At 39.7% G+C, this 17723-nt stretch overlaps 1 protein-coding gene across 4 annotated transcripts in view; it reads right to left on the bottom strand.

Moving 5' to 3' along the window:
• The window catches only part of MDM4 (MDM4 regulator of p53), a 59088-nt gene that overhangs the window by 13055 nt on the left and 28310 nt on the right, over positions 1 to 17723 (bottom strand). The window contains exons 4-9 of one of the 4 annotated variants that reach the window (XM_053604247.1): positions 16355 to 16488; positions 14780 to 14835; positions 9968 to 10035; positions 9171 to 9270; positions 4990 to 5150; positions 790 to 939 (exon numbers count right to left, since the gene is read on the bottom strand). In XM_053604247.1, coding sequence (XP_053460222.1) covers positions 790 to 939; positions 4990 to 5150; positions 9171 to 9270; positions 9968 to 10035; positions 14780 to 14835; positions 16355 to 16488 — 669 coding nt within the window. Of the gene's footprint in view, positions 1 to 789; positions 940 to 4989; positions 5151 to 9170; positions 9271 to 9967; positions 10036 to 14779; positions 14836 to 16354; positions 16489 to 17723 lie in introns of those variants that run through there. The other 3 variants (XM_053604248.1, XM_053604249.1, XM_053604250.1) reach the window with 3 other exon arrangements.

Raw genomic sequence — 17723 nt, forward strand, 5'->3', positions numbered from 1 at the left:
TGACTCTATCTTGGTGTGCTCACACCATATGTACTCAGAGTTCTAAAAGAGGAGAGCACTTTTCTTCTATTTTAACTCAGAAGAGTTAGAAATCGTCTATCGTTCCATTTAGGTATAAAATGGTTATAGAAGCTCCTGAGATTTCCAAGAAATAAGGATTTTTCTCTTACAGGTTCTTGAAACCATTTAGAGATTTGCCTGATTAACAAAACAAGGGGCCAGGTGAGGTGGCTCATGCCTATAATCCCAGCAATCTGGGAGGCTGAGGCGGGTGGATCCCCTGAGCTCACGAGTTAGAGACCAGCCTAAACAAGAGCAAGACCCCATCTCTAAAAATAGCCCGGTGCTGTGGCTGGCGCCTGTAGTCCCAGCTACTTGGGAGGCTGACGCAAGAGAATCACTTGAGCCCAAGAGTTGGAGGTTGCTGTGAGCTATAATGTTACAGTACTCATTGAGGGTGACAAAGTGAGACTCTGTCTCAAAAAAACAAACAAAAAAACCAACAACAAAAAAATAAAGATAAGGTTTCTAGAAGAAACTTCACGAAGAGATTAGATAAATAGGAGAAAAAAGAGTGAAGGTATTCTACTGCTTCTAACAAAGTAGGAGCTTCACCGTGAAACTATTCTTAAGACAGCCTTGGTGAACACGAATCTTAAAACAGGGTTATCAAAAAATAAAAAAGTAAAAAGAGGGCATTTGTAAATAATGTTGTACAAAGAGGTACAGAGACCTGAAGAGATTATAACAAGAGCACATAAATACAGCCAAAATTTTCATACAACATACCTTTTTGTCACTCACTTTCCCTACTTCTTCACTTGTTTGCTCGGTACCAGAAGCTTCAACTTTTACTCCAACACCCAACTGCTCAGATACTGACTCATTCAAAAACCACAAGTCATCTGTAGCATCTGAAACAATGGCAGTACCCACATCCTAATACAAAAAAAAAAACATGAGTTTCTAATCAGAGGCTTATGAGAGTTGTTGAACCAACATAAATGAACCCAAAATTCAGTGTCATCACACTACATCTTCAAAGAACATCTTGCCTTTCTTCAATGGACATGTGCTGATTCATCAAATTCAACGTATCTACTTGGCACCTACTATGGATAAACTAATGAATGGATTTAATGGTGCCTGGTTTAACATTAAACCATCCTCAGCAGTTAGGGCGCCAGCCACATGCACTGGGGCTGCTAAACAAACAAACAACAAAAAATAGCCAGGCGATGTGGTGGGCGCCTATAGTCCCAGCTACAAGGGAGGCTGAGGCAAGAAAATCACTTGAGCCCAAGAGCTGGAGGTTGTTGTGAGCTCTGATGCCACGGCACTTGACCCAGGGTGACAGAGGGAGACTCTGTCTCAAAATAAATAAATACATACATAAAAATTAAAATAATGTTTTAACATTAAATCAGGTATAGCACCTGACAAACAGTGACGATCTTAAAAGGTTAAGGACTCATAGTTGCTCAAGTAAAACACATTCCCTACATTTTTTCCACAAGTCACACACTCTGAGAAGCCAGGAAAGATCCCATTACTTTTTTTTTGTTTGTTTGTTTAATTGTTGGGGATTCATTGAGGGTACAATAAGCCAGTTACACTGATTGCAATTGTTAGGTAAAGTCCCTCTTGCAATCATGTCTTAAGATCCCATTACTTTTGACACAGTCTTTCCTTAATGGTCAATGATGCTTATTGAAGAAATATAAGAAACTCTGATGGCAAACTGACCAAACTTTTTGCCATGACACTATGAATTCTTAAACACCTTTAAATATATAAATCTTAGGTGGTGCCTGTGGCTCAGTGAGTAAGGGGCTGGCCCTATATACCGAGGGTGGCAGGTTCGAACCAGGCTCCAGCCAAACAGCAACAAAAATAAAGAAATAAAAATAAATAAATATATAAAACTTTCTTTCTGCATTCAGCTACGGACACTTTTTTTTTTGCAGTTTTTTTTGGCCGGGGCTCGGTTTGAACCCGCCACCTCCGGCATATGGGGCCAGTGCCTTACTCCATTGAGCCACAGGCACCGCCCCAGCTACGGACACTTTATGACATGCTTTCTACAACAATCATGAGACAACTTATTATTTGCTACTGTTACATATTAATTCACTTATTCAACAAATACTCAATAACTGCCTAATACGTGCCAGATATTGTTTTAAGTACTAGGTGATGGAAGAGAGTGATGAACAATAGAAATGCCCTGGTCTTCTATTTCCATGAGGATAAACAGACATAAACACATATACAAAATATATATATATTTTTTTACAAAGTGAGAAGGGCAATGTAGGACATTAAAAAACATAAAGCAGCAGAGAGACTGGGCAGGAGGCTATTTTAACCAAGGGTGTGTTTTGCAGGGCCACACTTACAACTAAATATTCAGCTTCAAAACAAAAAGTTAATGTTGGCTCGGCGCCTGTCTAAGGGCCAGTCACATACACCAGAGTTGGTGGGTTCAAATCCAGCCCGGGCCCACCAAACAACAATGACGGCTGCAACCAAAAAAACAGCCAGACGTTGTGGCGGGCGCCTATAGTCCCAGCTACTTGGAAGGTAGAGGTCGGGCGGCGCCTGTGGCTCAGTCGGTAAGGTGCCGGCCCCATATACTGAGGGTGGTGGGTTCAAACCCAGCCCTGGCCAAACTGCAACCAAAAAATAGCCGGGTGTTGTGGCGGGCGCCTGTAGTCCCAGCTGCTCGGGAGGCTGAGGCAAGAGAATCGCTTAAGCCCAGGAGTTGGAGGCTGCTGTGAGCTGTGTGAGGCCACGGCACTCTACCGAGGGCCATAAAGTGAAACTCTGTCTACAAAAAAAAAAAAAAAAGAAAAGGAAGGCAGAGGCAAGAGAATCACTTGAGCCCAGGAGTTGGAGGTTGCTGTGAGCTGTGATGTCACAGCACTCTACCCAGGTTGACAACTTGAGGCTCTGTCTCAAAAAAAAGTTAATGTATACCAGTGGAACTATGTAACATAACAGCCTTGGTGACCAGGGATGATCTTTTTGATGAAATTATACTTGACCAGAGTCCTCAATTTTGAGAAGGAAATGAAAGGATTCGGGGGAAGAATATTCCAGAAAGAGGAAGAAACTTTGGGTTACAACATCAGAAAGAAGGCTAGTGTGTCTAAAATGTACATAGTAAACAAAGACAAATGACAAGGTGAAGAAAAAATCAGTTATGGCTATGGTAAAAGTCTAGCTAGATTTTATTCTACTTGCTTTCTAAAGCCACTGGAGCTATAATACAGCAATGATACAAGTTTATCTAAAAGTTTACTCTTCAAATAGACTGAACTGAGGCCAGGTGCGAGGGCTCACGCCTGTCATCCTCATATTCTGAGAGGCCAAGGTGGGTGGTTTGCTTGAGCTCAAGAGTTTGAGACCAATCTGAGCAAGAGTGAGACCTCGTCTCTATTAAAAATAAAAAAACTAAATGGGCATTGTGGCAGGCACCTATAGTCTCAGCTACTCAGGAGGCTGAGGCAGGAATATAGCTTGAGCCAAAGAGTTAGAGGTTGCTGTGAGCTATGATGTCACAGCAGTCCACACAGGGTAATAGAGTGAGACTGTCTCAAAAAAACAAAACAAAACTCTGATGAGCAACAGAAATAGAGTAGTTGTGGTACAAGGTGTTGTTACAAAACCTACATGAAAAATAATTATGAATTAGGGAATAATAGTGTAAATAATAAAAGTGGTTAGAATGTAAAGATGTTTTAGATAAAAAGCTGATAAACAGAAGGTGGGCTATTCCAGAGAAAAAGAAACCAGTATCTCTTTAATATTGGGGAGGAATAACTAGGCAGACAGTAAGAAGAAAGAGAAAAGGCTGAGAAAGGAGTGTTTTGTTAAAAATAAAGAAAGAAATAGGCTAGCCACAGTGGCTCACACCTGTAATCCCAGCACTCTGGGAAGGCAGGGTGGGAAGACTGCTTGAGGCCAGAAGTTTGAGACCTGAGCCTGAGCAACACAGCAGACCCTATCTCTAAAAAATATTAAAAAAAAAAAAAAAATGCCAGGCACACTGATGTACGGCTATAGTCCCAGCTACTGAGGTTGAAGGAGGATGACAACTTGAGCCCAGAAATTTGAGCCTGCAGTGAGCTATGATCAGGCCACTGCACTTCAGCCTGGGTGACACAGCAAGACCCCATCAGAATTCTGGTTTTGAAATGTTAAACGTCAGATCCTCTATGTGGAGATGTAGTATTAAGAAGGCCGTGAGACAGAGAAGCTAGAGATTTAGCTGAACAATGAGGGATAAAGATATAGATTTGCATATCATATGCAGACAGTATTTAAAGTTGTAGCAGTGAATAAAAATTCTTAGAAAACGCAGTATGTAGTCAAGAGTAACCAAGAATACTTTCTTTCTTTTTTTTTGTAGAGACAGAGTCTCTCTCTTTACCGCCTTCAGTAGAGTGCCATGATGTCATAGGACTCACAGCAACCTCTAGCTCTTGGGCTTCAGCGATTCTCCTGCCTCAGCCTCCAGAGCAGCTGGGACTACAGGCGCCCGCCACAACGCCCGGCTATTTTTTGGTTGCAGTTCAGCCGGGGCTGGGTTTGAACCCACCACCCTCGGTATATGGGGCCGGCGCCCTACTCACTGAGCCACAGGCACCACCCTCTTTCTTTTTCTTTTTTTTTTTTTTGAGACAGAGTTTCAAGCTGTCGCCCTGGGCACAGTGCCATGGTGTCATAGCTCACAGCAACCTCAAACTCTCGGGCTTAAGCTATTCTCTTGCCTCAGCCTAAGTAGCTGGGTCTACAGGCACCCACAACAACGTCGGGCTATCCTTTGTTGCATGTTGTCTTTGTTGTTTAGATGGCCCGGGCCAGATTCGATCCCGCCAGCCTCGGTGTATGTGGCTGGTGCCGTAACCACTGTGCTACAGGCGCCAAGCCGATGTTATTCTTCCAAAAGAAAAAAAAAAGTCCCCCTTCAAATGTGAAATTTACCTGATTTGTCTGTAAATCAGTTGAGCCATTACTTCTCGGTGTATAATTGTTTCTCAAGTTTCCTAAAAACCACCAAGGCAGGCCAGCAACATCCCATTCCTCAAAACCGAGGTCCAGTCTAGTTGTCTCATCTTGGGTTAAATTTTCTATCAAGTCTTCACCTATAGAAGTTAAATAATAACTACGTATACAAAAATTAAGAATGAAAACTTTCTTTAGAATACTTAAAACTTCTTTATAAAGTAAAAAAGATTCCTATTCAGTAAGAAAGAATCAGAAATCAAAATGTCAGAGCCCAAATTTCCTCCCCTGTTAGGCTTCGTTAGCAAGAAATAACAGAAGAAGATGATCATAGGTCAAGGAATCTAAGCTCTAAAACCATCTGAATAATGATATTATTCCAAAAGGATTTCTGAATGGTCATTCAATGGCATATTAAACATTCCTACCCACTCTAATAACTTACAAATGACTTATACTAGTACATAATCCTCACAGTAGCTTGAGCCAATACATGCTGGACTAACCTTTGAGATTGAAGCAAGGCAGTACAGACCAAATGGGCAATCACAAGTATGTCAAAGCAATCTCATTGGTTCCAAATATTTTGGAACATTTCTCAATAATTCATGTTTTCAACTACAACTTGGACTTTACTAACAAAGAATGTAACCTAATCTTATGTACGCTTATATCAATCTGCAATAAAAAAGTAATAAATCACATGTTTTGGTACGTAACAGCCCTTGTAAAACATTTCACTCCAGGTTGTCCAAATAAATACATATGCCAATTCTGGATCAATGCGCTCTTATGGAGTTAAGTACCTAGAAATAACACAAATATTAAGGACCCATATCCATCAAGCAAAATATCTTGAATGACATTCGAGACAGCTACTGATGTTAAGTTTGTTGTTACCACATGAAATTCTTTTCCTTCTTAGGCTCCCACCTTTTTTGTTGTGCTCTACTCTTTTCCTACTTTCTTTTACCACTTCCCAAAGCACTAAACCTGCTGATGGCAACCACAGGCATTTAAATGTACTAAAGTATATATGATTCAAAGAATCTCTGCAATAAATGAGTCCCTGTCAAAATATAAAGATACCCTATCCCCTTATAAATTATGGCAATCCTGCCTAGGGAAACTTCAACTATGTTTTTATTTACTCATTGCTGAAATTACCAGAAATCAAATTACTAAGATGGTGCCATATTAAAATATCTTCCCTTTATTCAAGCTCTACAACAGAAATAAGATTGGGTGGCACCCATAGCTCAGTGGGTAGGGCACTAGCCACATACACCAAAGCTAGCAGGTTCGAACCCGGCCTGAGCCAGCCAAACAATGACAACTGCAACAAAAAAATAGCCGGGCATTATGGCGGGTGCCTGTAGTCCCAGCTATTCAGGAGGTTCAGGCAAGAGAATTGCTTAAGCCCAAGAGTTTGAGTTTGTTATGAGCTGTGACGCCAGGGCACTCTACCGAGGGCAACACAGTTAAGACTCTGTCTCAAAAATAAAATAAAATAAAATAAAATAAAATAAAATAAAATACAATTGCCTGGCACAATGACTGTAATCCTAGCCCTCTGAGAGGCTGAGGCAGGTGGATTGCTTGAGCTCAAGAGTTCGACACCAGCCTAACCAAGAGTGAGATCCCGTCTCTAAAAAATAACTGGACGTTGCAGCGGCCTCCTGCAGTCCCAGCTACTCAGGAGGCTGAGGCAAGAGAATCACTTGAACCCAGGTGTATGAGGTTTGCTGTAAGCTGTGATGCCATGGCACACTACCGAGGGTGACAAAGTGAGACTCAGTCTTAAGAAAAAAACAAAAAAACAGGAAGATTACACATTTAACATCATATAGAAGGGAGTAGTTCTGAGGTAATAGATTATGTCCAATGCAAAGAAAACAATCCATGATAAAAAAAAATCCATGATAATAAACTGATTCAAATTTAATTTAAACATTTAAAACAGTATCAGCAGCATAACTTTCTACCCTGTTTCCCCGAAAATAAGACATCCTCCAAAAATAAGACCTACTTACAGGAAAGATAAGACGTCCCCTGAAAATAAGACCTAGCGCATCTTTGGGAGCACACCTTAAAATAAGACACTGTCTTATTTTCGGGGAAACAGAGAAGAACACAGCTTGAGACTAACCTGCCATTATTCCAAATTTGAGCCAGGTGCTTATGCTAGAAACCCTCATGCCACAAAATGCCTTTGGGGAATCTACTTTTATACGTCTTTAACAAAAACAAAACAAACTTTACATGATTTTAGGAAGTATTTTACAAAGTGGAATTTTGGGGAAATGTCAGTCAACCCATTTAGTATGATCATATTAACATCTAATAAGATAGCAAACATCTGATGACTGCCATCCAAGGGCAAAGAAACTACAGGTTAACTATTCCTTACGTAAATGCTCTGGACTAAGTGTGTTGAATTTCAAATATTTTCAGATTTTCTATTAGAATATGCACACTGAGATATTATGATATAGGACCCAACTCTAAACACAAAATTCATTTATGTTTCATATCCACCTTATAGCATGAAGGTAATTTTATGTTTTTGTGGGGTTTTTTTGAGACAGTCTCGTTATGTCGCCCTTGGTAGCGTGCCGTGGCATCACAGCTCACAGCAACCTCAAACTCTTGCCTCAGCCTCCCAAGTAGCTGGGACCACAGGTGCCCGCCACAACACCCGGCTATTTTTTTTGTTGTAGTTGTCACTGTTTAGCAGGCCTGGGCTGAAACCCGCCAGCCCTGGTACATGTGGCCAGTGCCCTAACCACTGAGTATGGGCACTGAACCAGATTTTTTTTTTTGGAGACAGTCTCACTTTGTCACACTTGGTAGGGTGCTGTGGCATCACAGCTTACAGCAACCTCAAACTCTTCGGCTCAAGTGATTCTCTTGCCTCAGCCTTCCAAACAGCTGGGACTACAGACACCTGCCACAACGCCTGGCTATTTTTAGAGATAGCTGATCTCAAACTCCTGAGCTCAGGTGATCCATCCACCTCGGCCTCCCAGAGGGCTGGGGTTACAGGTCTGAGCCACTGCACTGTATTTTATAAGGTATTTTTAATAATTTTGTACATGAAACAAAGTTTTGTCTACAACCTGTCACATGAGGTCAGGTATGAAATCTTCCACTTATGGCATCATGTCAGTACTCAAAAGGTTTCAAGATTTTAAAGTATTTTGGATTAGGGAAGCTAAACCTGTAGAAGGCTTCTTATATCTTATTCTTGGCTCTATGATACGTGTATTTTATCATCTTTGCAGCTTAAAACTATGAAAATCAGCCTTTGCCTCAAGTAGGTAAATCAAAATAAAAATTCTAACCTAATTAAACATATAGAGAGGTACCAAGATTAAAAAGGCTAAGGCACTCTGCCCAGGGTGACAGCTTGAGACTCTGTCTCAAAAAAAAAGAAAGAAAGAGGGTGGTGCCTGTGGCTCAGTAAGCAGGGTGCCAGCCCCATATGCTGAGGGTGGCGGGTTCAAACCCAGCCCCGGCCAAACTGCAACAAAAAAATAGCTGGGCATGTGGCGGGCGCCTGTAGTCCCAGCTACTCGGGAGGCTGAGGCAGGAGAATCGCCTAAGCCCAGGAGTTGGAGGTTGCTGTGAGCTGTATGACGCCATGGCACTCTACCAAGGGCAATAAAGTGAAATTCTGTCTCTACACACACACACACAAAAAGGCTAAGGCAGCTAAACGCATATATATAACCCTGTTTCCCCGAAAATAAGACATCCTCCGAAAATAAGACCTACGTACAGGAAAGTAAGACGTCCCCTGAAAATAAGACCTAGTGCATCTTTGGGAGCACACCTTAAAATACGACACTGTCTTATTTTCAGGGAAACAGGATATATATATATATATATAATTCACCAGTTAACATCTTGATAAACATGTTGTTTTTTGTCTATCAGCATGGTACCTAATGGAAGGGTCTTCCACTATTCTAGTAATCAGTGGGATGTAAAAAAGCACTACCATCTTAAAAGTTAACAAAGGTGACTAGGCTAATAAAAGGTTTTCAGAGAAGAATGAGAAATTATGACATATGCTGCTTCTCCAATGTGAAGAAACAAAAGAATAAAAACAAACAGAAGAAGAAAAAAAAACAAAGAAGTCTAAATGTGAAATATACCTTCTCCAGAATTCCTGCATTTATGCTGTGAGGTAGGCAGTGTGGGAATATCACCTTCTTCAATTCTTTTCCTGGCATTGAAACTTTCCTCTGTACTTTGCTGAAAGAAGGGAAAAGTTATTTATCAGTGCAGCAGAAATAATTGAGACCAGGGGATGTAGCAGTTCCATCTGGCTCACCAGTTAGTGTGCAACACAATGGGTTACACACAAGAAAGAGAATTCTGGAGTTCGCAACAGTCATCAAATAAAGGCAACACCTCTCCTCAACCCACTGAGAACAGAGCTAGGAGAATCCCAAACCTGAGGGGAAAAACAGATTTTGGCCTTTGTGCAAAGGCTAACAACAGGCTATCGGTATAAAGCCTCTAGCTTACTACAAAATTAGGCACAATTCAGAAAACATGTGAAAACCTCACCCTATACCAAGATAATCAAAGTTTCCCCAGGTTTGGGGAAGCTTTAGGAAATGACCTGACATGAACTTAACTGTTAAAATTTACTAAAGCAGTTTCCTTGAACACACACACACACAGACACTCATAGAGACCCAAAGAAAATGCAACTGGAAGAACTGAAGATTAGAAGTGCTACACCCCAAAGAAAGATTCAGAGACTGGAACTCTGTTATGGGCAGAACAGAGAAGGTTCACTCTGTCCTTGGTCTGTGAGCTCCCAAGAACCTTTCTTATTAAATTCTTACCACATTAACAGAAAGGTCTTGGGAGTCCAAGAGCCATAGGTACAGAGAAGGGGCCACTCTGTACAACAAAAGAAGTCACCATGTGGTGATTTTACCTTCAGTTGGTCTTGACTTGGAATATCCATACTGTGATCCTGTGCGAGAGCGAGAGTCTGAGCAGCATCTGGATAGCAAGTAAAACAAAAGGAAAACCTTCCCTGGTAATAACCATTCTTTCCACACAAAAAGGACCTCAGAAAACAATCCTAGAGCCAGGTTTGGTCCCTAGAGATGTACTTCTCCATGTCAGCTGGACAAGGCTCTCATTTACATGAAGGGAAAAATGAAAACTAACAAAAATGACAAAGACCAAAAGAGGCCATATTAAAAATATAATACCACTGGGTGGCGCCTGTGGCTCAAAGGAGTAGGGTGCCGGCCCCATACAACAGAGGTGGCAAATTCAAATCCGGCTCCGGCCAAAAACTACAAAAAAAAACAATAATAATACCAGGCTCGGCGCCTATAGCTCAACAGCTAGGGTGCCAGCCACATACACCGGAGCTAGCAGGTTGGAATCCAGTCCAGGCCTGCCAAACAACAATGACAACTACAACCAAAAAATAGCCAGGCACTGTAATGGGTGCCTGCAATCCCAGCTACTTGGGAGGCTGAGGCAGGAGAATCTCTTAAGCCTAAGAGTTGGAGGTTGCTGTAAGGTGTGACACCATGGCACTCTACCCAGTGTGACACAGAGAGACTCTGTCTCAAAAAAATAATAATAATAAAAATAAATATATATATAATACTAAAATATGATCTAAGGAAAAGCAAAAAAAAAGTGACTAAAAATGCTCTTCACAAACAAGCTTTCAAAATTTTATAGGAAAAGAAGTTCCAAGCAGGAAATAGAGACCATTTTTGTCATCTATTCTTGTATTACCAAATTTACCTCACTTATAAACAAAAAGTGTTTGGCTTTTTAAATTTAGTGTTTATTTTCAGCATTAAAGTTATATAGGGTTGTGAGATCTTAAAAGCTGGAAATTTTCCCAAAACTTGTTTCATAAAATAGTGTCTTCATTTAACCTATCTTCTGTGTTAATAATAATTTCATGAGTTTAATTCCCATCACCTGTATATAGATTAGATGTTTTTCATCAAGTCTTTTCTTCCCAGTTACTATAAATACTATGCATTTCCTAAGAAGAAAGAGGAGGCAGATAAAGTTTTTCTTAAAGCCAATAAAAAGAAACAAAGAAAACAATAACCCAGCAGAGAAATTCTCAAATATTGCATTAGTCTAAGAAAGAAATGTATTCTAAGGACTTAGACATTTTTCAAGCAGAAGATAAATACTTGGCTATAGGAAAAGAACAAGCACAGAAAATTTAATCATCTGGACCATTCATTGTAAGTACACATATGAGGCTATATGTAACTGACATGCACCCAAACAAGTCTACAGTGGAACAAGTTCATTAACCACTACCAGGTCCAGAGACAGGACATGTGGAAACATTCTCATCTAATAAAGACTGCTAGAGAAAGAGAAAAGATCCTACAGTTGGTTTGACAATTGAATTGTTTTGCACAAAGCAAACATTTTCAAAATTCTAATTATAAAGAACAATTATTTCCAGAAGCATGTTATTTGTATTTATTTTTTCCAGAAGCATTTTTATAGATAAATGGAGACACTGAAAAGTTTAAGAAACAGCATTTTCTGACTACAGTGGTCTTCAAAGCAAAGTTCCATGAATAGAGCAGGTGCAGTAGTTTTTTAATAAAGCAATTCTAATACTAGTGTCATTTATATTTCTAAAGTCTTACTACCTTATTTAGGTTAAGTTAATTATGAGCAAAAATAAATCATCTGGGGAAACCATAATGTAAAAAAAAATTTTTTTAAGAAATACAAAGTTTGTCCTATTTCATTTTATCAGTATATATGGGAAAATTTGGAGAAATGATTTAGAAGAACCATCTTTACTTTAAATAATGGCATTCTCTTCAACCACCAAATGGAAGGTTTAATCAATCCATTTGTAAAGGTGCAAAATAGATATACAAAAAGCACTTTTCTCATGTGTCCTTTCAAATAAAACACATGCAACCCAGTTATGAAAACCAGATGGCCAACTACAAGCACCAATGCAAATACAACTCAGAGCAGATAATCAGAATTACTTGGGGGCAAGCAATTTCTTGGTTTTGATCATTAAACAATAGTTAAATAAAATATTATCATTTGCGAATCTAGGTAAAGAATATATGGGAACCCTATGTAATACTTTTGTAAATTTTTTGTGAAGTCTGAAATTTTAATGAAAAATTAAAGAATAAAAACATTTTAAATATTTCGTGTTCAGAGGAGAAGAATTTGTCAAAAAAATTATGGGAAGCAAATTCTGTTACAAATAAGGGTTAAGACATCATATGGCACAAAGGAAGAAATCTCTCCTGTACCCACATATCAGTGGTGTGTGATCTTGGATAAATCACTCATTCTATTAAAAAAAAAAAAAAAAAGGGCGTCACCTGTGGCTCGAGGAGTAGGGTGCCGATCCCATATGCCAGAGGTGGCGGGTTCAAACCCAGCCCCGGCCAAAAACCACAAAAAAAAAAAAAAAACTTGAATTTCTTCATCTACTGACAGGATTGTTGTAAGAATCAACCGAAATGTTTGCTCATAGGAATGTTCTTTACAGTAGTATATGTCATGTTAAATTCTGTAGAAAATACAAGAAAGAAAGCAACAGGGAAAAAAGTGAGAATTATACCCACTCTAGATATTCAGAGAATAGATCAATCAGAAAACAAATTTTGGAGCGGCCAAAGGCAGGAAAAAAGAAAACAAATTTTACTGTGAAAAGAAATCAGCTATTATAAATCCTCCATGTATTTCAAGCTATCAGTGACTATTCCAGGAAAGCTACACTATTTCACAAGTGACTGAATTCTAATAAAGCTGCCATATGATTTGTAAGGCCTTCCCTCTCAGTTACATGCAGTTATACGCATATGATTTGTAAGGTCTTCCCTCTCAGTTACATGCAGTTATACGAATATGCAGCGGGCAAATGGCTCAATGAAACCAACAGGTTCAAGATTCAATGTAAGTTCAAAATCATGTTTCCATATGAGAGCAAAGTCTTTTTCCCCCAAATTTTAACAATTAAACATTTTTAGGAGTGAATTCAGGCTGGTGCAAAGGCTCACACCTGTTAACCCTAGCACTCTGGGAGGCGGCCAAAGCAAGAGGATCATTTGAGCTCAGGAGTTTAAGACTGAGCAAGAGTGAGACCCTCAACTCTAATAAAAAAGAAAACAAAACTAGAGTGGTGCCTGTGGATCACTGGGTAGGGCACCAGCCCCATACACCAAGAGGGGTGGGTTTGAACCCGGCCCCAGCCAAACTGCAACAAAAAATAGCCAGGTGTTGTGGCGGGTACCTGTAGTCGCAGCTACTTGGGAGGCTGAGGCAGGGGAATAACCTAAGCCCAGGAGTTGGAGGTTGCTGTGAGCTGTGACGCCACAGCACTCTACCAAGGGCAATAAAGTAAGACTCTGTCTCTAAAAAAAAAAAAAAAAAAAACTAGCCAGGCATTGTGGCAGGCACCAGTAGTCCCAGCTACTCAGGAAGCTGGGGGAAGAGAAGTTTGAGGTTGCTATAAGCTGAGCTAAGCTTACGCCATGGCACTCTTAGTCTCAAAAAAAAAAAAAAAAAAAAATTATTTTCAGCCTATTTATTTCAATAACCTATCAAAAGATAGCCAATTTAAAGAGATTACAAACTTGAGTTTTCTTCAAAGGACAAAGTTATCTCGCTTACAAAACCGATTCATATGTAGGAGTTGAGGGGGGAAAAAAACTTAATTTGGAAATCAAGTAAGATACAGTAACATTCAGATGTATGCAGTTTATTCACCTACTCTAACACACCACCATTTTGGAGACCTCAGACCCCAAAGCAGTCAGTTTTCTGCACATACCTAATAGATTAAACTCAAGGAATAGTACTTAAAAGGTCTGGAATCAAGCAAAAGACAAGACAAATCGCCATTCAGACAACAGAGAGCTAAAACAATTAGGTGAAAGGTTCTAAGAGGAATAGGTCTTCAGATTGCTACACCTGAGTGCACAGAAGCTTAACATGACTAAAAGAGGGACAGGCAGACCCTGTATGAGTCTGATATGATAAGACAGAAGTACAAAGCACCTCCTTTACAACAATGTATGGCAAATATATTACTATATAGTATATAAAGCTTTCTTGGCAAAAAATTGACACTTGAATCTACTCAAGCATTACTATTTACTGAAAATGGGCACATAAAGAAACATGTTAAATAAAATTACAAGGACACAATCTTCAACTCCAGAATGTGGAAAATTCTACAGAAAAATGAACCATTTTTTCAACAAATAAGTGACATGAAAAAAGAGGGTTAAATTTTATAAATTAAAGGCACTTATGAGACATAACCAAATGTAACGTGTGGACTTTAGATTCTGATTTGAACAGGCCAAATATAAAATATTTCTGAGATAACTGGGGGAAACAACAGATAAACTGGCTATAAGAATTATATTATTAATTTTGTTGTGTGTAATAATGGTATTGTATGTTTGAAGGAGCAAAGACCTTATCTGTGAGAGACTGTTAAAAGTAGTCTAGATGAAGCCAGCGTGACAAAATGTTAACAGTGCGTCTAGGAAGTGGACATCTCTCTATTCTCAGTATGTTTGAGAAGTTTCACAGGGAAAAACAGCATAGAACATTCCGTGTGGCATATAGCATATATTCCTCCCAGTCATGCCAAAGACAGCATTCCATTTCCACCTCGATCCACCTTGCTTTCCCATCATTTACCCCCACGAACTCAAAGCTGTTATATACTCTGAAGAAATAGGATGTGACATACCTGTAGTAGGAGTGGCTAAAGTGACAAGATTCTTTCTTAGCATATCATACAGCGGGCTGTTAAAGAGATAAAACAAAAAATTAACAACCCCAAACACTACTCTGAAAGTTACCAGTGGTTTTTTCATTAAATATTACATTTCTGATATGTTATCTCTCAACATTCTCTATAAAGCATAGAGAGGCAGAAGAATCTTTTTCAAAGAATAGATCTGAATTACTTAAATACTATGATGTTAATGCCCAGGACCTTGTGTTACTTTGCCCATTAAAACACTGATTTATGGAGGGGGGAGGGTAATGGGTGGGACCACACCTACGGTGCATCTTAGAATGGGTACAGGTGAAACTTACTAAAGGCAGAATACAAATGTCTTCATACAATAACTAAGAAAATACCATGAAGGCTATGTTGAACAGTTTGATGAGAATATTTCAGACTGTACATGAAACAAGCACATTGTACCCCTTGATTGTACTAATGTACACAGCTATGATTTAATAATTAAAAAAATAATAAAAAAAACACACTGATTTACATTTTATTTCATTAACAGTAATTCAAGTGGAGAGATTTTCTTTGGAAACTATTCCTTCCTTCTAGGAGTTAAGTTTTATTTATTTATTTATTATTTATTTATTTATTGTTGTCGCAGTTCGGCCAAGGCCAGGTTCGATCCCGCTGCCCTCGGTATATGGGTCTGGCGCCACACTCACTGACCCACAGGCACCATCCTAGGAGTTAAGTTTTAGATTCTTTTTTTTCTTTTTGAGACACAGTCTCAGTCTGCTGCCCTCGGTAGTGTGCCAGGGTGTCATAGCTCACAGCAACCTCAAATTCTTGGGCTCAAGCGAGCTTCCTGCCTCAGTTTTTCATTTTTAGTAGAGACAGGGGCTAACTCTTGCTCAGGCTGGTCTCCATCTCGTGAACTCAAGCGATCCACCCACCTTGGCCTTCCAAAGTGCTAGGATTATAAGCATGAGCCACTGCCCACGGCCTCTACTGTGATTATTATACTCATCATCCTCGAACTGCTCAGCAATTCCACACCGCTTTCATTTGCTTACTATTCCTCTCCAACAATTATTTTATAAAATTCTAACCTGGTCATATCAAGCTTCCTTCTACCAGCCTATAAACATAATGTTCAATTTGCCTAAAGTTCTCCTTTAACCCCCACCCCCCAATCAATTCTTTAATATTCCTTCAGCTTTCAGCTCAAATTTTGCTGAAGGAATCTTTCCTTGACACCCAACACCTAACACTCATTCATTCCTTGCTTCATGTGCCTGTTTTCTGTAAGATTTACATGGTGTAATTTTACCACATACTGGTGTGAGAATTTGATTAAGATGGGAAAGAATATCCACTATATCATTCCTCTGAAAACTCCACAAAATCAGACACCATCTGTGTTGCTCACTACTGTGTTCTCAGTGCCTCATAGGCTACCTGACATATGTAGGCCCTTAAGTATTTATGGACTAAAGTAATAAATAACCATTAATAACCTATGGCGATGAAGTGGTTAGATGTAAACACCCAAAAAGATATGCAAATCTTCACTCTTTTTACCTTGGGTCTTTCACGGAGAAACTCTGACATCCTAGTAGTTCTCCCAAAAGATCTCCACCACAATATACCATATGCTGCTCCTGTTGATCATAAAGCTGTTTCACCATTATATACTGGCCTAGATAATGCATGACCTGTGCGGGAATAAAATACCATGAAATGATTTGTCCACTGCCAAAAACACAAGTTAATGATGAGGAGGTAAAGTTAGTTTTTGTATTTGGTGGGGTTTCTTTTCCTTGGATACAGGATCTCATTCTGTCACCCTGGCTAGAGCTAGACGGCAGTGCCATCATCACAGCTCACAGCAACCTCAAACTTCTGCACTCAAGCAATCTTCCTGCGCCACCCTCAAAGTAGCTGGGACTACAAACCCACACCACCATGCCTGGCCAATTTTTTTTTCTGTTTTTGGTAAAGAAAGGCTCTCACTGTTGTTCGGGGTAGTCTCAAAATCCTGAGCTCAAGTGATTCTCCTGTCTCAGACTCCCAAAGCACTAGGATTACAGGCGTGAGCCATCATGCCTGGCAGTAAGTTAGTCTTGTAAATATGTTATCTCTTTCTCTGGAAAGCTATTAGTGCTTGTGCAAAGGGTCCTACAACAGAAGAGTTGCTCCCAACGACTAGGTCCACCTAATGATTATTTCTGTGGCAGCTACAAGACCAGACCTTTTAGAAGAAAAATGTACTAATCTGAAAATGAGAAAAAGTGGTGAATTCAGCAGGTATCCTTTAAAATTTTTCTCACCAGACCACATCCAGGGGCCTGTTCTATAACTAGAAGTAACAAACTTTAAATGTGCCTGAGTCATAAAATAGTTTCCAAGTCCAGAAGCACATAAATAACCACTCTAGGCTTTTGATGTACGTTCACTTAATTCTTTTTGGCAAATGAAGCACAATGTTTAATAAGCCACTATAAATGCACAAAACACAGAACCCAAGATTTTTTTTTTTTTTTAAGAGAGAAGAGTCTCACTTTGTTGCCCTCAGTAGAGTGCTGTGCTATCACAGCTCACAGCAACCTCCAACTCCTAGGCTTAGGCAATTCTCTTGCCTCAATGCCACAATGCCTGGCTACATATATATATATATATATTTTTTTTTTTTTTTTTGCAGCTTTTGGCCGGGGCTGGGTTTGAACCCATTACCTCCGGCATATGGGGCCAGCGCCCCACTCGCCTATTTTTTGCTGCAGTTTGGCCAGGGATGGGTTCAAACCCGTCGCCCTCAGTATGTGGGACTGGCGACCTACTCACTGAGCCACAGGCACCACCCAGAACCCAAGTTTTTAATCAAATAAAAATTTAATCTATCTGGCTTTTGTTCAATGTTCACAGAATGGAAGGAAGGACAAAGTTCATGATT

This window comes from Nycticebus coucang, chromosome 10 (genome assembly GCF_027406575.1).
Source record: "Nycticebus coucang isolate mNycCou1 chromosome 10, mNycCou1.pri, whole genome shotgun sequence".
Lineage (NCBI taxonomy): Eukaryota > Metazoa > Chordata > Mammalia > Primates > Lorisidae > Nycticebus > Nycticebus coucang.